This window comes from Bos grunniens, chromosome 5, assembly GCF_055505025.1.
Source record: "Bos grunniens cultivar Pamir isolate PY7600 chromosome 5, Bosgru_T2T1.0, whole genome shotgun sequence".
In the NCBI taxonomy this organism is placed as follows: Eukaryota; Metazoa; Chordata; class Mammalia; order Artiodactyla; family Bovidae; genus Bos; species Bos grunniens.
In genome coordinates this window covers 66,258,483-66,283,156 of record NC_141169.1, presented here as the reverse complement: position 1 = coordinate 66,283,156, position 24,674 = coordinate 66,258,483, and the positions used below count along the sequence as shown (strand labels likewise).

The window sequence follows — 24,674 nt, the reverse complement described above, 5'->3', positions numbered from 1 at the left end:
CAAATACCAAAGAGAAAATTTTATAAACTCATTTTAGGAATTTTAATATCATTAATTTTTGAACAGATCAAATTATGGGGAAATTCCACATTGCCTCTTTCCTCCATGTTCTGGAAAATGACAGTATAGACAGGCAAAGCATTTGATTTATCTTTGGGATAATAATGCTGAAGTGTCATTCAATCATTCACCAACACTTTACTGTATATTTACAATTTCTTTCCTCACAGCAAAGAAAAAGAAGTATATAACTGTGTTCTTGCACATACACAATGATAATCATTAATTGCTTGCAGATGATGGTTTCAAACTCCAAGTACCAAAAATGGATACTCTAATATATTACAAAAAACCCAAAACACTGGGAGCAGAAGCACTAGGTTAGCCAGGGAAGGCTAGAAGGTAGAATTTGGATCACTAAGCAGAGAAACAGGAAAGTGGAGAGAATGAACCATATTTGGGGGGGTTTGTTTGTTTTACTTTTTAGCTGGGCAACACATATGTTCAATTTTAGATATGTGAATCTTGAATGCATGTTCAACAAGAACTTTCTAGTAAGGAGTGGGAGGTTCAGAACTGGAGCTTGAGAGAAAAACAGGGCTGGAGAAATGATTGATCAGATGTTTTTTCTTCCTAACAGATCATTTGAATCATTGGACAGTAAATAGGATTGATTGTGCATTTTGAAGTTGTCTGTTGCAGGTTTATTACATTTTGTTTATTTTAAAATAAATCTTCAAACTTCGCTTTCTTAGCTGAGAACAACACAAGCTAGTTCAGTGATCTCAATCACAACTATTATGTTCACTAACATCACTTTATTTCCTTTTCCTGCTAGTGCAACTGTAACAGCAAAAAAAAATTACCATAGCAAGTTTTTCTTTAAATTCCATTTGCAAAGTCCTACTCTAGTACATTTCGCCTGTGTTCACTTTTTAAATGTGTTAGCTAACTTCGGAAACCACAGCTGTCTCGTATCCTACAAAATGTGAACAACTGTATCAACGGTTATTACAGTCAATGCACAGCTGAGTGACTTAAATTTCTCAAAAGTTAATCGTGCAATTTAATTTTAACATGCAGATTTCATGCTATATTTACCTATTATGCTCTTGCTCTCCCCCAGCTTCCGGCGAGATTTACTGACAGATTTATTTCAACTACCAACTTCTAGGTGGTATTCTCATTTGGTAGGGACTGAGTCTTATTGTGGTAGACTCGGTGGATGGAGTGTCCTGGGGTGATTTCTGAGCACTGACGCCATGACTCAGCAGTAGATCTCTCCTACATACCTGTGGTGTTGATTCAGTTCATATAACGGAGCTTCCATGTTGGTTTCCAGAGAGACCCTTGAAATGCAGACAAATACATTCACTTTATAGGGGAGAAAACTGAGACTCCACACGAGGAAATTCAGAGTTACAGCTGATCGTATGGGCTTTGGTGTTAGATACCCTAGGACTTAAATCTAGGCTCTGTCACTTTTAACTAGATGACCTTGGACAAGTAAAAACAAACAAATAAAAAAGTCAGCTAGTTTACTTTTATTAAAAGAGTAATTCACGTACATGGTATAAAATTCAAACAGTACAAAGGGTATACAATAAAAAATGTCTCCCTGCACTTCAAGTCTGTAGTCTGTGCAGAACGATTCTTAAGTGTTTCTTGTATAAATGTTCAGAATGTCATGCATTTGCAAGCACAGCATAGTACAAATGTGGCTGTGCAAACGCGCAAGCATATGCATAATTCCTAAAAGTGACATTTTGGTCAGGGGTATGTATATTTAAAATTTTGTATGTAGATCCTGCCTAATGGTAAATGGACTGTGGGTGAGAGTGACAATTTCCCCACACAGAACTACTTAAAAAATTTACCAATTAGATAGGTGAATGTCATCCTAATGTGCTTCCTTCAAATTATTTTTAAAATATAACACAAACAGGAAAACACACAAAATATAAATATGCTATTCAGTGAATTATTAAAGAAGCAAACAAGTCAGGTCAAGAAAGAGAATATCTAAACATTCCAGAAACTTTCCTCGTGCTTCCTCCTACCCCATTTCTCCTTTCCCAAAATTAACATTATAGTTCAGTCATGATAGCTTTGCCTGATTTTGAATTTATATCCATGGAATCATACATAATATACTTTCTTTGGTGTCTGCTGCTTTTGCTCAGTAACGTGTTTATGAGATGTCTCCAGGATACAACTCTAGTTCTTTTATTTGTTTTGTTATAGATTTCCATTATGTAAATACACAGCAATTTATGAATTCTTCTACTGCTGACAGACACTTGGGGTGTTTAGTTTTTTATTCTTTATGAATAATGCTACATAAATGTTTTTGTACATGTCACTTGGTGCACATGTGCATGCATTTCTGTTAGGTCTATACCTAGGACTACAGCACTGTCACAGCCATGTCAAGATCAGTCTAGCCTTTGCGAAGATGAACCACCACATGCAGAGAGAAGCCAACCAACTCAGCCAGTGTACCAGTTGCATATAGCTGCGTGAATAACCTCCAGCAAGATCAGGAAAAGAACTGCTTAGCCAATCCATATGATTGTGATAAATACTACTTACTGCTGGTTTAAGTCCCTACATTTCAAAGCAGTTTGTTACACAGCAGTAAATAACTGACCTAGAAATTGGTACCAAAGAGATACGGTACGTAAAAATTGCATTTCCCCATGTAAGGAAATGACAACCCACTCCAGTATTCTTGCCTGGAGAATCCCATGGACGGAGGAGCCTGGTGGGCTACAGTCCACGGGGTCGCAAAGAGTCAGACACAACTGAGCGACTTTACCTTATGTACATGCATTGACTTAGGAACCATACTGTGGGTGGGGGCTGGAAAAATGAAGAGGCTGTTAGTGAGAGCTGGAGGACTGGCAAAAATTATTTTAGGAAAGGATATAAAGGTGGTGAGAAAATATTAACGAAGGCTTGGAAAAGAGTGAACTGTGGTAAACAGTTGTGGAATAGTGGATAAAAATGCTGCCTGTGGTAACTTGAAATAGAGATAAATGAACTTGCTGAACTGATATATTTCCAGGAAGAATATTGATAGTGTCATCTGGCTTCTTAGCACTGAGTATGATAAGGTATGGGAAGAGAGAAAGGCACTAGAGAGCTTTTCAGTTTGTAAGAAGAATTTGGAGGAAATACAGAGAGCCCAGACTTCCTGGGTCAGAAAATAAAACTGTTCCTTATCCCAAGTTTCTCCAGCTGGCAAGAATTTCAAAATAAGAAATATCCCCCATTCTATAATGAGGTTTGAGAGGCAATAAAGCAATGAGAGAAAAGCTCTCACTTCTGGTATAATAACTTTGATAGAGAGACAAGCCGGTCTTGCCCTTGGGGAAAAGGGGAAGGTGGGAGGAAGGGGTAGGGTTGGTCAAGAGGCAGTCTATAAAAGAGACCACAGACTCTGTGCTACTGTGGCTTGTGTTGTGTCCTCTGGAACAGAGGGCAATCACAGTAAGACATAGTTTAGGACGAGCCATTAATACTGTACCTAACGCCTGCCACATCCACCCCCAAAGGACAAATGCTGGTATTAGAAAAGAACTATAGTGAATACCTATTGTGTCCAGCTTCTATAACTTCCCCATTCCTGCACCCTTATTCATGCATATGGTGCATATGAAAGCAAATATGATTTTCCAGTGGGCACTGTTCTGAGCGCCAAAGAGTTGATGCTTTTGAATTGTGGTGTTGAAGAAGACTCTTGAGAGTCCCTTGGAAAGCAAAGAGATCCAACCAGTCCATCCTAAAGGAAATCAGTCCTGAATATTCATTGGAAGGACTAATGCTGAAGCTGAAACTCCAATACTTTGGCAACCTGATGTGAAGAACTGACTCATTTGAAAAGATCCTGATGCTGGGAAAAATTGAAGGCAGGAAGAGAAGGGGACGACAGAGGATGAGATGGTTAGATGGCATCACTGACCCAATGGATATGTGTTTGAGTAAAATCCGGGAGTGGGTGATGGACAGGGAGGCCTGGCATGCTGCAGTCCAGGGGTCACAAAGAGTTGGACATGACTGAGTGACTGAACGGAACTGAACTGCTCCCCTAGCCACAGCTGACAGGTCCAAGTGTGAGCAGCCTCGTTACAAAGAATTTAGTGTGTGGGTTGTGGGGAGACTGGGTACAAATGGTAGGGATAATTATGAAGCAAGAGTGACTCTGAAGTATGGCCATAAATTGATGATTATTACAGATGAGTGTTAAGTGCATGGGTGTTCCTTGTAACTATTCTCTCAAGAGTATTTTGAAATTGTGTATCAAAGAGAGTATGATGGAAGTGCTAGATTGTCTTTCTGGGAAAAAAATGCATGTACACAGAGAGAGAAAATTCTAGAGATAATTTCAGTAGGTTTACAGTCTCCCACAAGTCTATCTATGGATTTGTATGATGCCAAGTTAAGAACCCTTCGTCTCAAAAAAGCTCAAAATATTCAGGAATAAGTTTAACCAAAGAAGTATAAGACCTGTACACTGAAAACTATAAAATATTGCTGCTGTTGCTGCTGCTAGTCGCTTCAGTTGTGTCTGACTCTGCGACCCCATGGACTGCAGCCCACTAGGCTCATCCATCCCTGGGATTCTCCAGGCAAGAACACTGGAATGGGTTGCCATTTCCTTCTCCAATGCATGAAAGTGAAAAGTGAAAGTGAAGTCGCTCAGTCGTGTCCGATTCTTAGTGACCCCATGGACTGCAGCCTACCAAGCTCCTCCGCCCATGGGATTTTGCAGGGAAGAGTACTAGAGTGGGTGCCATTTCTTTCTCCGACAAAATATTGCTAAAAACAAGTAAAGATGACCCTAATAAATGGAAAAACATCCCATGTTTGTGAATGGGGAAGACTCACTATTATGATGGCGAAATTTCTCAAATTAACCTACAGAGTCAGTGCAATCCTTACTGAAATTCTAATTGCCTTTCTTTGCATTAACAAACTGATCCTAAAATTCATATGGAAATGCAAGGGATCTAGAACAGCCAAGACAATCTTGAAAAAGGACAAAGTTAAAGAATTCATAATTCCTGATTTCAAAATCTATCACAAAGCTACATGATGGTATTGTATGAGAACAATACATGAGAACAGACATAAGCATCCCAGGACTAGAACTGAAAAGTCCATAAATAACTGAAAAGTCCACAAATCTGTACATTTATGGTCAACTGGTTTTCAACAGAGTGAGTGACATGACCATTTAATGGAAAAATCAGTTTCAACAATGGTGTTGGAACAGCTGAATATTTACACGTAAAAAAATGAATCTAGACTCCTACCTCATAAATTACACAAAAAACAATTAAAAATGGATCAGAGACATAAATGTAAAAGACAAATCTACAAAATTCTTAGAATATGGGTGTAAATCGATGTGAGCCTGGATTAGGCAATATTTTTTTAGATATGACACAAAGAGCACAAGCTAAAAAATAAAAATACATAAATTGGGCTTCATCGGATTTTAAGTTTGTGCATTAAAGGATACTAACAACAAAGGGAAAACACAATTCATAGAACTGGAGAAAGTACTTGTGAATCATGTATTTGATAAAGGTCTAGTTTCCAAAATATATAGAGAACTTCTACAACTCAACAATAAGATGACAAATAATTCATTAAAAAATAGGTAAGGGATTTGAGTAGACATATCTCCAAAGAAGATAAACACATAGCCAATAAGCACTTGAAAAGATGTTCAACATCACTAGTCACCAGGAAAATTCAAATCAAATCCACAATGAGATACCATGCCATAAGTTAAAAGTCAAAAATAAGTGTTGGTGAGGAAGTGGTGAAATAAGAACCCTCAAATGTTGGTTTGAGGGAAGCAACCAGGGCGGTTTCCTTGGGGAGAGCAGTAGGGAATTATTGCTTAATGGGTATAGAATTTCTGTTTGGGGTGATGAAAATATTCTGGGATTTGACAGTGGTTATAGCTGCAAACTTCATGAATATATGAAAAACCACTGAACACTTAAAAAATGATGCTATTGTATGTGAATGACTTCTCAATTAAAAAAAAAGACCACATAGTCTAACAAGAAATTCTGACAAAGTACATTATTATTGCAAAGAAACATTTGAGATATAACACGTATCTAATATGTGAAAATCACACATCTAGTTATAATTTCAAAATGTTGCTTAGTTTAAAAGACAATTATAAATGCACAGTGTGAAAAGCCCTTCTGAAGCTTATATTTACTATCCTTTTAGATTTATTATATTTCATAGGTTCTGCTTCACTCTGCTTGGAATTTATTCTGCTTGGAATAAAATCTAAGCAAAGAATGTAACTTTCACTAGCAATGGAACACACAAGTCTTAAGTTTCTAACTTCGGAAACTACAGAAAACTACAGTATGGCAGTTTGCAAATCAACTTACCACATGTACAGTTACAGAAGGCATCATAATGTACTTTAAGTCTGAAGTCAAATGATCACAGTAGATGTCCTAGCTTTATCACTTAGCTCTTTTCCACTTCTTCATCTGTGACTGAGATAGGTGGAATTGAAGTTCCTTCTAGCTTTAAAATTTTAAACTTACTCCATCTAATTGTGGCTTTACAGTCAAAAGAATTTTGGAATTGTTTTCCTTGCTTGGACTATATTAAAGCGTTCACATTTTAAAATTTAACAATATTATTGTACCATAACATTTGAAAGGGATTAAATCAATTAGACCAACAGATCTCATTCTGCTGAGAATTGGCCTGAGGCAATACCTCCATCTGGTGGTTTCTCTTCAAACATAACATTCTAGAAGACGGTTTGGCCTCTCATCAAATTAGGACAGGTGGTTTAGATATGCCTATTTTAGGAAACAAATTTAATAATGTTGCATATGTTTAAGTTAACTAATGCTTATGTAATTGGTCTTAAAAACTTGTAATTCAACACATTCTCTCAACAAATATTTGTTTAGTGCCCAAGAACAAAACAAGTATAGTTCAAAATAAAAATACGTGTATTCATAGATGTAACAGTCTAGTGAGAGAAAGTAGACAGATAAGCATAATAAGTAAGTAAATTATGTTAACTGGTAAGTTCTATTAAAAATCAGGATAAGGGGGATGTAGGGTAGGTTGCAATTTTAAATAAAATCTGAGCAAATACTTGAAAGAGGTGACGTCAATTCTACACGCTTGTCTCAAGAGTAAAATTTCACTGACTTACAATCTAAGTATCTAGCTTTAATTCTATCGTGCGGCTATACTTCTGCTTCCTCAAATGTGCCTTTTTAGTAAGCAGGGACTGCAATACCAGGTCAATATTAACAAGATAATTAACAGGATAATTAACAATTAACAGGATAATAAAATATTAACAATATTAACAAGAAGGGCTGCATTTTGAAAAATGACGCTGCCCTAAAGATACACACCTTTCCTAGAGTAATGACTTTAGTATCAGGAAAGGTACAGGTGGAAGAAAGGACGGGCTCTAACGCTGACCCTACAGACCACTGCGACGCCTAAAATCTCGACAGCGGCCTCAACTGTAAGGCTGCTCCGCAATGGTGGCGCAGGGCTCTTCCTATCATTACTATGTAGTTCTATTTCCTGATCCAAGAAAGGAACGGGGGGAAATCAGATAAACTCCGCAGGGTGCTTCTGGACCAGGAATGTCTGCTACGCCGCAACCTGCGCCCGCACCCAGTCAGACAGCCGTATCCAGGCGTGACGCTCATTCCTGGTTGGCGGATTCGTCATTTCTTGGTGTCAGAAGTTAAAATGAAAATTCGAATCTATATACCTCGGAATCCCTTCTTGTCCAAGAAAACAGAAGCAAGAGCAACCGGAGTCCTTGAATCTTTTTTTTTCCCTCTCGTGACTTCCACAATATCTACACCCTGTTTGCCGGGGACTTGCGTCGAAAGCGACGACGCGGACGCTCAGGCCTCGGTTTCCAGCGCGCAGTCGCGGCGGCCCCTAGCTCCCGCCCCTGCCGGGAGGTCCGACGTGGAAGTTGGCTGGCTGACCAAGCTTCCAAAGAAACTGTCTGGGAGCCAAGAGTCCGAGCCGGAGCCGGAGCGCAGGCCTAGGCTAGGGGAGGTGGCGGCGCCGAGACTCGAATAGGAGTCGCTGCCGAGGTCGGGGCCAGTCTCTGACAGTGGACGAGGGCGGACAGGCGGTTCATCATGGGTGAGAGATCTGAGAAGGGAGCCTGGGCGCACCGAGAGGCCGAGGCCGAGGGGACGGGTTGGGGAGAGGAGGAACAGAGGGGCAGGCCTGGGACGCAGCTAGCGTCTCAGGGAGCTGGTTGCTGAGGACTTCAGTCACCTTGGCTCTTCACTAGTGTGCGTGGACTCTGCCTCGAACCTTCGCTTCCTGTCTCCCCGCGGCGTCATGGGTGGGTCACCGTGGGTCGGTGAACTTTTCCCTTAACTCCTCGGACCCAGCGCCGCTTGGCAACATGTCAGTCTCAAGTTCGCTAAGGTTTCTTCGGTGAAAGATGAGCTCTGACCTTGTAGTGGCAGCTTGATACTCTCTTTCTGGTCGCTGAGACAGCGTCAGTTTAAAATCCAAAAGGTGTTGCTCGTAATGTTTTATTGCCAACACGGCATTTATCTGCTTGCCTGTAACTTTTTCTGTAAGAGAGGAATAGGGAGGGGGAAGTGGGCAGGGAAGGTATTACTGGTCAGTGATGACGTTTTAAACTCAATTTTTGGAGTGCTAATTGAGAGAGCTACATTGTCGTCAAGCATCAGGTAGAGCTTCGCTCCCCACTGGAGCCCAAATGAAGGTGCAGATTTTTTAACTTGGTCACAACTCTCCAAGTGATGCAAATTCTTTGGGTTATTTAAATACCTCGGCTATTTTCTGGGGAGTTTCCATCTTGCTCTGAAACATCAGAAGCGCCTTCTTGTCTTTTTGCATAACCCTTTCAGTTTTTTTCCTACTGCCTCTTTTAACCTATAAGAAAGGATTTTGTCAAGTCACACTCCTTATGTTACAAACTTTCAAGGTTCTCTAGCGCATGGTGGATTCATTTTTCCAGACTTGTAGTTTTTAATTTTTTCATTTCTTTGTAAAATAACCAGGTGGTGTTTGTGAGCATCATTTCTGTTGTCAACTTTTTTATATTGTTAGATTTTTTTTAATCTTTTCAAATGTCTTTTGGTAAGAAAGGGCCAGAGTGCTTTTATTGGGTGGGGAAGGGTAATCATTAAAGAAAGAACTTATTTTAAAAGAGCTTCTTGTTTGATTGTAGAAATAATAAAGATTCTGAATTTTCACCTCCGTCACTCTTCGGGGTTATTTTATTTAAACACACATCAACAATTTAATCTATTACTGGGAGGCCCTGCTGACACAGAGAATGATTTTAAATTTTAACATTTTTTCAGCTGTATTGAGGTATGAATGACAAAAATTGTATATATTTAAGGTGTACAGCATGATATTTTGATATATGTATACATTGTGAAATGATTACCACATTCAAGCAGATTAACACATCCATCACCTTACAGTTACCCTTTTTGTGTGTGTGATGAGAACACTTTGAGATCTGCTGTCTTAGCAAATTTCAAGTGTACAATATGTTATTAATTAAATATAGTTACCATGATGTTCATTGGATCTCCAGAACGTATCTTCTAATGAAAGTGTGTACCCTTTGACTAACACTGTCTCATTTTCCCCACTCTCCCAGCATCTGGTAACCACCATTCTATTCTCTATTCACAAGTGCTTTTGTATTACACAATACCTTGTGTATAGGAAGCTTTCTGGGAATAGTTCATGATATGCTGAATGTTGCTTTATTACTATTTTTTAAAATGTTTTCATCAGAAATAATTTTTGTTATTTTTGGCTTCTGTCTCAATTCCTTTGCAAGTTACATTCCTTATGGAGAATTCTCAGTGATTGAAGGTACTTATGGTACTGCTGTTGTACAACAATAATAATTGCTTTTCATGTTCAAGGACTTCATTGTCCCACTGTCATTCTAATTTGCCCTCTAATTTCTAGGGGTAATGAGGATATCACATTAAGCTATCCATATTCTCTTGTTTAGAAAGTGAGCTCCGTGAGGGGAGTCATATTTCTCTTATTTTTGAGTATATCTTCTGAGCCTGCCTAACATAGTATCCAGGACATGGTAACAATCAGTAATTACTAGTTTGATGTTGAATGATGTGTTTCATTGGAAGCAATGTTCCTATGAATGGAGGAAAATACTACAATGTTATTGAATTTAGTATAGCTTTTAAAGATCAAGATTAAATGTTTTGTGGATCTAGTTCGTGAAGTGATATTGAAATACATTTTTGTTATTTTCTAAGGTGGCTTTTTCTCAAGCATTTTTTCCAGTCTGTTTGGAACTCGGGAAATGAGGATTTTAATTTTGGGATTAGATGGAGCAGGAAAAACTACAATTTTGTACAGATTACAGGTTGGAGAAGTCGTGACTACTATTCCTAGTAAGTGTTGGTATGATAAACTAATCATAGGATAGGGGCTTTTGTTTTCCATTGAAAAAAAACTTTATTTCTGAATACATATGTAATGTAATTAATAAGATTTGTAGACTTCTATGAGCATAATATTGATAACATTTTTTTCATAAATTTATGGACAGTTTGGTGTAATTTATGAACCCCTGTCCATGGCTGGGTTCTGCTGTTTAGAGTTGTTTTAAAAGTTGGGTAGAATTAAGCCACAGAATATCATTGAGAGCCAGTATCTTTATTGATAAAATGAAGATAATAAATATTCATCTGCTTTGAAAATAAAGCCAATGAATAAGGAAAATGAATCAAGTATATAAAATACTTTGTAAATCTGAGTAAAGAATTATCAGTATGTCGATACTAAGTTATATATATATATACATGTACAGTATTTTTTTTTCTGTACTTGTTATTTGATTAAGATTAGTTTTTTGGTTTTTTTTTAAGTAATCATATTGATTATTTTTAAAGATCTGAGTTGAAGAGACTGAGTGTTGAATTAATCTGGAACTTAAAAATATCAAGAAAAGTAACACCTTTATTGATATCTTAGAAAAATATTCAATAGTACTAATTTACTACATAAGAACACTGTTCTGTTACTTATACTATTTTCATTTTTTTGCTCTGAAGATTAATATACTTAAACTAAGTTTAATAGTTTGTAGAGTTTGCTCAAGAATGTCTTTAAGTTACTCCGTCACTCAAGGTATTTCTATTTAGTACCTATTTAAACTTCCAGATTAAAAAAGAAAAGTCTAGCTTTTACAAAAGAACGTTTTGAACCATGTCATCTGTTACTTCTTGCTACCACCTTCAAGAAATTTCAGTTTCTTTGGTTTTTGGTTCTCAAATCTCCCATCTGTGCTGCAGTTGAGTCATGGTGGCCGCTGTGGTGCCCATAGCTCAGTGGATTGCGTTTTAGCAAATGTGGTTTATATACCATGTTCTTCTCTGCAAATAAACAACATTTGTAATTGAGGTTGAAGATGATGATTACACTGCTACCTAATTCTGAGGGAGACATCATGAACTTGCTTTTTACTTTTTCACTCAGATTTGCTATAGTAATTTTTTTTATACTTGCCATATATACTCTTAAGCATCGTTTACCAGTATAAACTTAAATCTAAAAAATTAATTGTCCAATTATAGCTGTAAGTTACATTTTACTTTGATTTTTTTTAAGTTTGTAAATTAGTAATTTTTATATGTATAGCTTCTAAGTTTTTTCAGCATCCTCTCCAGCTGCTCTGGATTCCTTTCATTGAAAGTAATGGTATCTTGCCTTAGGCATGTGATGCCAAGCTCCACCTAAGAAGGATGGCAGGGAAAGGGGTTGAGACTCTTCCCCTTTGACCATCTAGCTGTGACCTTATTGTGGATGAGCTCTTAAGGAAGTCTTCAGAGGGTCTGTGAGAGTCCCTGCCTTAGCGAACTCAGCCTCCATAAAGAGGTATACAGCCATTGCTGTCCCTTACTGAAGTTTAGAATCTAGGCTTTTATCCTATTTGCTACCTACCAAAATTCCATTTTTTGTAATACGTTTACAACTGTCCTTTCTAAGTATAACTTTCTGAACGCTTTTCTATGCCAGCGTTTAACATAATAGGATTTCCATTGAGCTAAGAATTATCTAATTGCAGAGGTGGCTGGGGGTTCTTATATACCCTGAAAGTGGGGTTGATCTTGCTTATTGTGGGGGGGTGTGTGTGTATATGTATAGCACAGCATATTGTCGTAAATGGAATAATATTTGAACTAATAATGTGATTCAACAATTACCACTAATTGCTGAAACTCACTTTGAAGACAGAATGTATTAGTCTTCATATACTATTAATTTGCTTTTTCTTCCAGCCATTGGATTTAATGTTGAGACAGTAACATACAAGAACCTTAAATTCCAAGTCTGGGATTTGGGAGGACAGACAAGCATCAGGTATGGTACAAAGGCCAGACCATTTTGTAGTATTGGGATCTTTATTGTTCTTTTAGGGTTAACAGCAGTGAATCAAAATATGTCTTCTTTTGTAATGTAATGGGAGCCACCTAGTTTAAAATGAGGTAAAACCACCTTATTCTCTCAATTAAAATCTGAGAATTAAAGATTTTTAATTGAAAATAATTAAAATCTACGGAAGTCAGTTTTTCCTATATCACTTAGATGAAAGTTTTTTCCATGAAAGTCTCAAGACCTGATTACTTCAGTAATTTTTAAATAAAAAGAATCCTCTAGTTAATTCTTGTCAGTCTCTTCCTCTGTGAGACAGACTCTTTTGGATTTCATGAAAATACCTTTTGGGCCCACCATTTAGGACTAGATGCATTCCCCAAGCATTTTGCTGCCTTTAACTCATTTTATTTCTTGAACCACTTTGGAGTCATTTGTTAATTTTAGCCATTTCTACTTCTTGTCTTCAGTGATCAATTTAAATCTGTTACTAAAATTATTTTTAAAGAACCCATTTCTCTTAAGGAGTTTCTAGTTAACGATTTATAAGATACAGTGCTCAGGTCTGTATGAAACATTTTTTCATCAGTACATTTAGTGATTTTATAGATTCTTCTCTCAGCCTGTAGTCTAAACTCATTCTGAAGCTCCTTGATCCTATGTTTTATCAATATTCTTTCTACCCATTCCCATCTGAGGGATATGATATATGTCCATGAGAAACAATCATTATGGCATTGATACTGATATGGGTGCAAAAGGATTGGCAAGTAACACACTTCAGCCCACCATAGCCAAGTCCTAGCATATAAATTAACCTATCAGTTTCATCTATCAAATAGTAATGTATTCTCCCTTTCTGAATTTTCTTTAGGCCATACTGGAGATGTTATTATTCAAACACAGATGCAGTCATTTATGTAGTAGACAGTTGTGACCGAGACCGAATTGGCATTTCCAAATCAGAATTAGTTGCCATGTTAGAGGTAAGAAAACTTTATTAAAATGTGGCTAAGTCATTTATATTTGCTTGCTCTTTTTATTATTTATTGTCACATGCAGAAATAATTAAAAGGGAAATAGGGGTCTCCCCCACACCCATGTCTTTAGTATCATTTTCTTTTATGCAAATTACTTTCTATTCCAAAAATACTGTTGGGGAGTGTTGAAGACAAAAAAAAAAAAAATTCCAGTGCTATAACTTCCTTTAAATTAAATTCCTTAATTTCCAGAAAATTGAGAGCTAAACCCTTTCTAAACTGAAGTGACTATTCTAAGTCACTTCTGTGAAGTGATTGTTTTTTTAATGTCTTTATTTCTGGTTGTATAATTTAGCATATGGGAGCAGATTTATTATATAAGTATATAAATAATAAAGTATATTTGTTTTAGGAACATTGAAGTTCAGAATGGATTTCTGGCACAATTCTGGCCTCTGTTTACCTCACCCAGCTTTATCATTTTTTTTCTCTTCCCTGTGTTTACAGTACCTCAGCCATACCGGTATTTCTTTTCTTTGCTCACTGAATTTATGTACCTGACACCTGGTTTAGGGTTTTGTACTTGCTTCTCTTGCTTGGAATTTTCTTTCCCCAAATCTTTGTGTGGCTGTCTTCTTGACATGTTTTATCTCACATGTTTCTTCCTCATAGAGGAGGTCTCAGTTATCTTCTAACCCTTTATCTTGCTTTATTTTTTGTAACTACTTACCATTTCTTGCCATTATTTTAAACATATTTGTTTACTTATGTATGCTTCCCACCCTAAAGTGTAAAGTTCTTTTGTTTACCTTGTTACCCCTGATGTGTGGAACAGTGTGTAATAGCTCTTAACTAAGAACCCAATACATTATATTCACTGAGGTTTGTAAGATACTGATAAGCTAACTGAATTTAGAGGGTGCATTAAGTAGTCATCTAAAAGATTTTAAAATTGTTAAATAAGCTTCTCAAATGTACTAATGATTAACTTAATAATGAAATTGCCTTTGCTTGAGAAAATTAGATGTATAGGTTTCCTTTTCCCACTAAAACTATGATTCTGAATTACTCAATTATTGAATGTTTAAGTTCCAGGTAACTTGATTCCTAGTTAGAAGCAAAACTTAGAATATTTCGGACTTCTGAGTTTTTGGATGATTAACTTCTTAGTAGCTTCCAATTTATAAATTTCAACCTAAAGTTTTAAAGTTTTGCCTAAATTTTTTTTTTTAAACAACATAGCGTCACATTTATCATAAGAGCTTCTTAGACCAAATTCAAAGTAAGGAATTTTAAGGGACTGGTTAATTGCCTTGGCTATAACATATTTTTAAAATATAAGCTTTCAGTTCAGTTCAGTTCAATCGCTCAGTAATGTCCGACTCTTTGTGACCCCATGAACCGCAGCACGCCAGGCCTCCCTGTCCATCACCAATTCCCAGAGTTCTCTCAAACTCACATCCATCGAGTCAGTGATGCCATCCAGCCATCTCATCCTCTGTCGTCCCCTTCTCCTCCTGCCCCCAATCCCTCCCAGCATCAGAGTCTTTTCCAGTGAGTCAACTTTTCGCATGAGGTGGCCAAAGTACTGGAGTTTCAGCTTTAGCATCATTCTCTCCAAAGAAATCCCAGGGCTGATCTCCTTTAGAATGGACTGGTTGGATCTCCTTGCAGTCCAAGGGACTCTCAAGAGTCTTCTCCAACACCACAGTTCAAAAGCATCAGTTCTTTGGTGCTCAGTTTTCTTCACAGTCCAACTCTCATATCCATACATGACCACTGGAAAAACCATAGCCTTGACTAGACGGACCGTTGTTGGCAAAGTAATGTCTCTGCTTTTTAATATGCTATCTAGGTTGGTCATAACTTTTCTTCCAAGGAGTAAGCGTCTTTTAATTTCATGGCTGCAGTCACCATCTGCAGTGACCCTGGAGCCCCCCAAAAAATAAAGTCTGACACTGTTTCCACTGTTTCTCCATCTATTTCCCATGAAGTGATGGGACCAGATGCTATAATCTTCGTTTTCTGAATGTTGAGCTTTAAGCCAACTTTTTCACTCTCCACTTTCACTTTCATCAAGAGGCTTTTTAGTTCCTCTTGACTTTCTGCCATAAGGGTGGTGTCATCTGCTTATCTGAGGTTATTGATATTTCTCCCGGCAATCTTGATTCCAGCTTGTGCTTCTTCCAGCCCAGCATTTCTCATGATGTACTCTGCATATAAGTTAAATAAGCAGGGTGACAATATACAGCTTTATTTAGCTGTAATTCACATGGTATAATAAATTTTTATTGTATAAAGTATGGCATAAAAGAAATGGATTATTAACTTGAGTTCCCAATTCTCAAAATTGTATTGGATTGTTGTTAGGTTTTTTGTAGTATTAGGATTTGACTTGTGTAATCTTTCTTCCTAGAAAACTAAAAATTGTATTCATTCTTTAGGAATTAACTTTTAATTAATTCAATCAATATTTATTTATTAGTGATATAAAGTACATGTGGAGGTTGAATCAGGACTATTATATTAAAACTTACAGACACAAAACCAATTTTTTTACCTTTGTACACAAAACTTCTAAATGGAGTAAAGAAATATAAAAAGGAGTTAGGAAATATGCTTTTAAAATAATAGATTTTTTTTTTTCGCATGTCTTCCTAAACTCAGGAGAAAATTAATTAGAAAGTATTTTTTTTTTTATTTTATTTAGGAAGAAGAGCTGAGAAAAGCCATTTTAGTGGTGTTTGCAAATAAGCAGGACATGGAACAAGCAATGACTCCCTCAGAAATGGCAAATTCACTTGGGTTACCTGCCTTGAAGGACCGAAAATGGCAAATATTCAAAACTTCAGCAACCAAAGGCACTGGCCTTGATGAGGCAATGGAATGGTAAGTATCATGTTTCCAGAAGCCATTTGAGGATTTGTGTGTATATACATTTGTAATTTCCCTTTGGTCTTAAGGATGAAATCAGATTACTTTGCATTTTATCATATTAAGTTCCTCCACCCTTTTCTTCCACTGGTTTTCATGTATATCTGCTTTTGTTTTAGCCACACGTACTAATTATAGTTAGGTAAACCACCTCTCTGCTATATTTCGAGCTTTTTCCCTTACTCGGCTCACCCTCCAGTTCCTTATCCTTCAGGACTTAGGTTGAGGCTCTCTGCTTCTCAAGAGCCTTCCTACCTCCAGGCCTACTGCCTTAGCACACACACAGATGTCCTTGTCCGAGATCAGTGATAGAATAGTAATTGTTACACTGTATTGTAGTTGGTTTGTGCATCTGCTCATTAAATTATCATCTCCTTGGGAACTGAGGCTAGTTTTCATCTCTGAATCATCTACATCTGGCCTGGCTATAGTAGCAGCCTGGAAAGTGGCTATTTGGTTGTTTTTGATTTTTCATTCAAAGCACAGACAGAGTGAGAGCTAAAATACACCCTTGTGGAAATTGAGTCCATAACCTCATTCTTCTAATATAACCATCTTAACCTTCATCATTTAAAGTGCTTTGGAATTCATCTTCAGTATAAAATTTATATTATAAATGGTCATTCTCTATACCTGAAAATTTGAAGTTAATTTTATGAAACTGTTCATTTTCTCTTCACAGGTTAGTTGAAACATTAAAGAGCAGACAGTAATTCAGTCACTTTTGCTCCTCTGAAACGAAGACCACATCACATATCCCTTTGGAAACAGTTAAGTGTGCTCCACACTACTAAATGTTAAAGCTGTCTGATTGTCGGCATATACCGAACTGACTGGAACATTTGTAATACATATTAAAACTAAGTGGTTGGTTGGAAGGGTAACTCATTGTGATTGAACCAACTGAATGTCTGCCCTATATAATGTAAAATATTCCCTCCTTGTTATCTTGTGTTAAGGTATATATTCTATTTGTATGCAGTTCTTATTCAGATACAGTCCTATTAAAGAATGTACTCTTAATGAGGAAAAAAACCCTCCGATTTTTAAATTAGTGGTTGCATCTTGTTTGTATTAACACTAATGAATATCTTAACTCAGATTTTCCCCTCTAAAATGAATTAGGTTTTTCCAAAGATTAGGCTCAACAGAGTAGGCCAAGAACCTAGCGTGGGTAATTATAGTCTTCATTTGCTTAATGACCACTTTATGTAAGCCGTTTCATATAAAAGCTTTTGGTTATAGGCATGAAATAATTATTTTGGTGGCTAACTTCACTGACTTATCTGTAATTATTATTTTATACTATTTATAGTTGTTTGGAAATTTTTTTCAGATTTGGACCTACTCAGTCAATTGGTACAGGAATCCTGCCATGTAGCTAGGACATCATTTTTACATCTTCATTTTTATGGACATGGACTCAAAATGCTGATAGACTGGCTTGACTAAAGTCACCTGCAAGGGAATCTTAGAGTGAGATTTCAGGGTCAGACAGAAGCTTGTCCCATGAACTATAAATTCCTGGAAGTGCCAACATTGACAACACAACTTAATTCCTTATGTAAAATTAAGCTAATAGAAGTAGACATAGTACATTCAAAATAATGTCTGTAAATTTTTCCATACTAGTAGAGGTAGTAGAAATAGTCCTAGATGGTTATATTTGATTGAATTCACAACACATTAAACAAAATTTCATATTAAAGGAAATTTTTTGAAAACAAGACTTATTTTAAGAAGCATTGTAAAGGATGTTTTTTACTGCCTTTGGTTCTTTCTATCTGCCTGTAATTGAACGTGTGACTTTGGTGAAAAGTCAAAATCTTATTTGATTCTAGAGGGAGAAAGTATTCCTGATTTTAAAAATTAGACTTACTGCTGCTAGACTACCAAAAACAGTTATTTCCTAATGGACTTTTAAAAGGAACTTTACAAACAACCCAGTCTACAGTGAGACAGAAATGGAGACCTTAGTAATTACTAAAATTGGGAGCAATTTTTTTCAGGCCTTCTTCCAGGAGCATGTGTTCCCAGTGTACCGCAAAGTACTAACAGTATATAACTGACATCGTGTCATAGTTTGCAAGGCACTCCGGATGGGCAAACTGTCTTATTCATATACCTAATGTCCAGTATGGTGCCTGGCACATTATGGCACCTCAAAATATGTTCATGGTTAAAAATGGTAGGCTGTATGTTTGTCAGCTAGGAAAATAGTACATCAGCACTTTATACTTGGGTACCTTTCTGGTCAGTGGCACATATCTCGTGTTAGACTTGTACCTAAATGGATAAGCACTCCCCAGTGGTTCACGAACACTGTGAAAATAGAAGGGAGGTGCAACCCTGGCAGGCAAATGCTGCCTGACAAATACCCTTGGTAGCAAAGGCCTGCACTTGGATGATCCTGATCCCTCTGGTTTGCCACGAAGAATAGGATGGGATAAATAGAGCATACATTGACATTAACCTGGTATAAACGAGAAGGTCCTTGTCTAGCAGCAAACAGCTGTACAAGTATGTTACAGGAGGTTGAATGTTTATATTTATAAAAATCTACTGAGTCTTGTTTCATGAGAAGCCTGAAAAGGACCAAACTTGAAATCAGAGCATATGAGTTCTAGGTGCAAAGGGCCACTCCATCAGTTTCTGTTTGGTTTTTCTCTTTGTACAGATAATATCAAAGGTTTCTTTTAGCGCTAACATTCTATTTTATAATTCTGTTTGGTAGTTGTGCTGTGTCATGTGATCAAATTTAAAAAGAGAAATTGAGAGTGGAATTCTATTATCAGAATACCTGAGATGCACTTTAAATTGTGGAAATGTAAGCTCCTTGAGGGCAGGGACCATACCTTATTTACTGTTAGAATCCCTTGCATCTAGTGTGGTGCACCTGGCTGGTACATACTTGGTACTGGGCTCTCAATAAATATTTACTGGAATAAATATTGATTAAATACTGATTAAAATGATTAAATATTAAAACAAAGCCGTGCTCAATATACTGGAGATATTTATTTTTCCTGACTTTGCCTTTAGTATTAATAACTTTTGATTTATAAATTTTTTATAAAAGCAAATACCTGCACTTTAAATCACTTAGAATTAGGTCTGCTTTCCAGGATGCCCCATGTTTATTGTTTTGGGATATTACAAACACCTTGCAAGTGTGAGAAGTCCTGTTTGAGATACAGACTACATCACAACACAAATTGTGAAGCTCATGAATGTTTGAACATTTGATTCCTATGCCATATGCTGTAATATTCTAACCCTGTCACCATAAACAGCATGGGCTTTCAAGTCCTAGGTTTAATCTTGACTCTGCCACATTCAACCTGTGTCACCTTTAGCTAGATTATTTAACCTGAGATGAGATTCCTTATCTGTAAAATAATGAGTTTTAGGAAGCTGTCAGAAAGACTTAAATGAGTTAAATAAAATGTAAAGTGTATGATGATTTTTCCTCCCCCTACCCTTCCAAATGTATTGGATACTAAAGAATATTGCTTCTGTTTAGTACATCAAGTGTAGAGAGGCAAAAGATACCACATGGTTGAACAACATGCCAGACTGTTTTCCATAGTATTTTAGAAAAAAAGGTTCCCTTTCTTCCACCACGCTTGCCAACATTTGGTATTGTCAGCCTTGTTAATCTGAAGGGTTCAAAATGGAGTTTCATTCACATGTTAATCTGAAGGGTTCAAAATGGAGTTTCATTCACATGTTAATCTGCATTTCCCCAATTATTAACAAGGTTAATACAGGAGTGACTCAAAAAAAGGACGTAGCTGATACTAAAACCCTACTAGCACAGGTTTTAGTCCTTTAATTTCTGGCGTGGGGAGACAGTGGTGTCTAGGGACTCCTACAGCCAAAGTGGCGGTTTTGAAGTTCATGAGTGCCACCACAAGGTGGTCTCAAGACAATGACTTACTAACCAATACACAAGTACTTTAGTATTCAAGACCTGTTATAGCCTGTTATTTGGTAACTGGGTTAAAGGGCCTGTTATTTGGTAACTGGGTTAAGGGCCACTTACATTTCCTTTGCAATGCCTGTTTCTATCTTTCGCCACTTTTTCAACTGTATCATCTTCGTTGGTTTTTGGTATTTGTTATATAGCCTGGGTGCTATTAATCATCTATCAGTATAAGGTACATACCACGTCCTGGGTGTGTCACCTTAGAAGTTCTTAATCTTTATCACATCATCCCTCTCTAGATAGCACTTTTTGTCTTATTTTTCATTATCTGACAGGGCAAGCCCCTTACGCTCTTCTAAGAGTATCATGGCTATTTTCGACTTAACTATCTTCCATATAAATTTTAGAATCAGCTTGTTGGGATAATATGAAGAACTCCTTTGGGATTTTGCTCAGATTTGTATTTAACCACAGGTTTCCAACTGGAGACAAACTAGCAACTTATGATACTAAATCTTCCTACCCATGAATGTAAAACTCCATTTGTGCAGGTCTTTCTTAATGCTCAAGTGTTCAGTTCAGCAGTCACTCAGTTGTGTCTCTTTGCTAACCCGTGAACCACAGCACTCAGAGGGTTCCCTGTCCATCACCAACTCCCAGAGCTTGCTCACATTCATGTCCACTGAGTTGGTGATGCCATTCAACCATCTCATCCTGTCATCCCCTTCTCCTCCTGCCTTCAATCTTTCCCAGCATCAGGGTCTTTTCAAATGAGTCAGTTCTTTGCATCAGATGGCCAAAGTACTGGAGTTTCAGCTTCAACATCAGTCCTTCCAAAGAACATACAAGACCGATTTCCTTTAGGATGGACTGGCTGGATCTCCTTGCAGTCCAAGGGACTCTCAAGAGTCTTGCTCCCAACACCACAGATCAAAAGCATCAATTCTTTGCCACTCAGCTTTCTTTATAGTCCAACTCTCACATCCATACCTGACTACTGGAAAAACCATAGCTTTGACAAGACGGACCTCTGTTGGCAAAGTAATGTCTCTGCTTTTTAATATGCTGTCTAGGTTGGTCTTAATTTCATGGCTGCAGTCACCATCTGCAGTGATTTTCAGATCAGATCAGATCAGTTGCTCAGTCGTGTCCGACTCTTTGCGACCCCATGAATCGCAGGACGCCAGGCCTCCCTGTCCATCACCAACTTCCGGAGTTCACTCAGACTCAAGTACATCGAGTCAGTGATGCCATCCAGCCATCTCATCCTCTGTCATCCCCTTCTCTTCCTGTCCCCAATCCCTCCCAGCATCAGTCTTTTCCAGTGAGTCAACTCTTTGCATGAGGTGGCCAAAGTACTGGAGTTTCAGCTGTAGCATCATTCCCTCCAAAGAAATCCCAGGGCTGATCTCCTTCAGAATGGACTGGTTGGATCTCCTTGCAGTCCAAGGGACTCTCAAGAGTCTTTTCCAACACCACAGTTCAAAAGCATCAATTCTTCGGCACTCAGCCTTCTTCACAGTCCAACTCTCACATCCATACATGACCACTGGAAAAACCATAGCCTTGACTAGACGGACCTTTGATGGTAAAGTAATGTCTCTGCTTTTGAATATGCTATCTAGGTTGGTCAGTGATTTTGGAGCCCCCCAAAATAGTCTGTCACTTCTTCTGTTGTTTCACCATCTATTTGTCATGAAGTGATGGGACAAGATGCCATGATCTTGGTTTAATGTTGACTTTTAAGCCAGCTTTTTCACTCTCCCTTTCACTTTGATTAAGAGGCTCTTCAGTTCCTCTTTGCTTTCTGCCATAAGAGTGGTGTCATCTACATATCTGAGGTTATTGATATTCCTCCCGGCAATCTTGATTCCAGCTTGTGCTTCATCCAGCCCAGCATTTTGCATGATGTACTCTGTATATCAATTAAATAAGCAGGGTGACAATACACAGCCTTGACATACTCTTTGTCCAATTTTGAACCAGTCTGTTGTTCCATGTCCGGTCCTAACTGTTGCTTCTCGACCTGCATACAGATTTCTCAAGAGGCAGTTCAGGTGGTCTGGTATTCCCATCTCTTGAATTTTCCAGTTTGTTGTGATCTACAAAGTCAAAGGCTTTGGATTAATCAATAAAGCAGATGTTTACCTCTTGCTTTTTCTATGATCCAATGGATGTTGGCTATTTTATCTCTGGTTCCCCTGCTTTTTCTAAATCCAGCTTAAACATCTGAAAGTTCATGGTTCACGTACTGTTGAAGCCTGGCTTGGAGGATTTTGAGCATTACTTTGTTAGCATGCGAGATGAGTGCAATTGTGCAGTAGTTTGAGCATTCTTTGGCACTGCCCTTCTTTGGGATTGGAATGAAAACTGACCTTTTCCAGTCCTGTGGCCACTGCTGAGTTTTCCAAATTTGCTGGTGTGTTGAGTGCAGGACTTTCACTAGCATCAACTTTTAGGATTCGATCTAGCTCAGCTGGAATTCTATCACCTCCACTAGCTTTGTTCCTAGTGATGCTTCCTAAGGCCCACTTCACTTTGCATTCCAGGATGTTTGGCTCTAGGTGAGTGATCACACCATCATGGTTATCTGGGTCATGAAGATCTTTTTTGTATAGTACTTCTGTGTATTCTTGCCACCTCTTCTTAATAGCTTCTGCTTCTGTTAGGTCCATACCATTTCTGCCCTTTATTGTGCCTATCTTTGCATGAAATGTTCCCTTGGTATCTCTGATTTCCTAGAAGAGAGCTCTAGTCTTGTCTCCTTGCTATTCTTTGGAACTCTGCATTCAAATGGGTACATGTAGCTTTATAAATATCTATATAAAATTTTGTAATTTTGCAAATCTGCTTGATTTACTAACTTCTTCTGTTGTCTTGCTATTTTAATGTGTATTTTTAAAAAGAAAAGTACATTTTAAACTCTTTATCATTAGTGTCAAATGCTTTTTAGACAGTGAAGATACAGTAGTATTATGAAATATTTTAATTAAAAACAAACATGAATTATATTAAACTGTATAATATTATACAATCTATGCCAAAGTTTAAATTAAATAATAAAACCTGCTATGATTTTGGACTAGCAGGTACACCAGAAAGTTCATGTTTCAGGGTAAGTTCGGACACAGCACAGGGAGCACTTTATTCCACCATTGCTAAATCTTTCAGGCTGTGGCTCTTTTGTCTCTTGGCCTTATAGCCTGGCCGCAGGAACTCAATCTTTCTCTTCTTTGCTTCGCTTTTATTTTTGTGTTTCTTCAGCTTTTTCTTGGCGGCAATATCAGGATTAGTTACAAACTTGAAAAAAGAAGAGAAATTTTGTATTACTTTTAAAGTAAATGTTAAACCAATAAAAATCAAATGCAGAAATGGACCATTTTTGAACATCACAAAATTTGGAGCCCCAGCTATAAAGTCCCACCTCTCAAACACAGCCAATTCCTCTTTCCTCCCTTGGTAAGTATGATACACACATGCACACATGCCTGGTTAAAAATAGTTAAGCCCAATGAACAGGTCAATTTCAAGCAGCAAGCCTACCTCCAAAGCCTTTCTCTTTTTCCGGAGTGCCCTTTTCTCAGTAGCCTGTTTCTGTACAGAGGCAAAGGCTAATGAGAAGCTCTCGAGCCCGACCAGCTTTTTCAGTAATTCTATGATTTCCTGGGATAGATTCTTCAGTGAAGGATCTAATGACACACACAGTAACAATCAGGAATGCATAGGAAAGAACATATTTGGATATGTACAAAATTAACATGCAAAATTTAAATTCCCAAGGCATGATCGCTTTTATTACTTCAACATTAAACACTGATCTAAAAACTAGTCTCTTCGTTTCTGAGTTCCTGAGATAGGAGAATAAGCAGAAGTGTTGGACACAGCATTCCATGGCACCTCCTCGTCAAGGATGTGGCCAGAGATCAGAGACCGTGAAGCACTTTCCTACAGGGATCCTGGCTCAGAAGACATTAAAGTAATTTGAGAACTGGACAAATGTTTTGTGTTACCTTTATTACCCTGCTCAGGTCTGTGCAGATGGGGGCAAAGAAAGGTAAGCATGTATCTCTAGGTCCTCTCTAATTCATGGGTCACAGAGGCTTGGCTCTGGCTGTAACCTCTTTTTTTTTTTTTTGGGGTGGACGGGGCAGATCAAAGACATTTAACCACCAGTGCCTGGCAAATATTCAGTGCTCAATAAATGTTGGTTGAGAGCCAAAGCCAACCTGACCTACTGTAAGGAAACTCAAGGTTGTAGGAATAGATAGCTCCTGTTTTGACATTTACGTCATTTACTAATATTTTAAAACTCTTTTTAACATTCATTTTTTTTTTTTTTTAACATTATTCCCTTGCTTTCCAATCCCTAATTTCCA

General features: G+C 37.6%; 2 protein-coding genes and 1 long non-coding RNA gene across 6 annotated transcripts in view; 1 reads left to right on the top strand and 2 right to left on the bottom strand.

The window, feature by feature from the left end:
• Positions 1-801: 801 nt before the first annotated feature.
• Positions 802-7,714, bottom strand: LOC147372303 (uncharacterized). Its single transcript, XR_015163985.1, has 2 exons — positions 6,429-7,714; positions 802-1,349 (listed from the first exon to the last, which is right to left on the bottom strand). It is a non-coding gene; the product is annotated as an uncharacterized LOC147372303 (long non-coding RNA).
• Positions 7,715-7,983: 269 nt separating this feature from the next.
• ARL1 (ARF like GTPase 1) lies at positions 7,984-19,375 on the top strand. Of its 3 annotated transcripts, none has more exons than XM_086400964.1 (6): positions 7,984-8,187; positions 10,335-10,472; positions 12,363-12,444; positions 13,331-13,442; positions 16,147-16,325; positions 17,053-19,375. In XM_086400964.1, exons 1-6 carry the CDS (start codon positions 8,184-8,186, stop codon positions 17,081-17,083), a joined length of 546 nt encoding a protein of 181 aa, XP_086257090.1. In that variant the 5' UTR covers positions 7,984-8,183; the 3' UTR covers positions 17,084-19,375. The 3 variants fall into 3 exon arrangements, with proteins under 3 accessions (XP_086257090.1, XP_086257092.1, XP_086257093.1); XM_086400966.1 differs by having other exon boundaries at positions 7,984-8,395; XM_086400967.1 differs by lacking the exon at positions 10,335-10,472.
• Positions 19,376-23,269: 3,894 nt separating this feature from the next.
• Positions 23,270-24,674, bottom strand: part of UTP20 (UTP20 small subunit processome component) — an 86,270-nt gene continuing 84,865 nt past the window's right edge. For both annotated transcript variants that reach the window (XM_086400962.1, XM_086400963.1), the window contains 2 exons: positions 23,842-23,987; positions 23,270-23,598 (listed from right to left, as the gene is read on the bottom strand). In XM_086400962.1, the coding sequence (XP_086257088.1) occupies positions 23,443-23,598; positions 23,842-23,987 (302 nt within the window). In that variant the 3' untranslated portion in view covers positions 23,270-23,442. The remainder of the gene's footprint in view (positions 23,599-23,841; positions 23,988-24,674) is intronic.

Coding starts and splice junctions, on each gene's coding strand:
- ARL1 (XM_086400964.1), top strand. Junction 10,473..12,362: donor AGTCGTGACTACTATTCCTA/GTAAGTGTTGGT, acceptor TTTTTCTTCCAG/CCATTGGATTTAATGTTGAG. Junction 13,443..16,146: donor AATTAGTTGCCATGTTAGAG/GTAAGAAAACTT, acceptor TATTTTATTTAG/GAAGAAGAGCTGAGAAAAGC.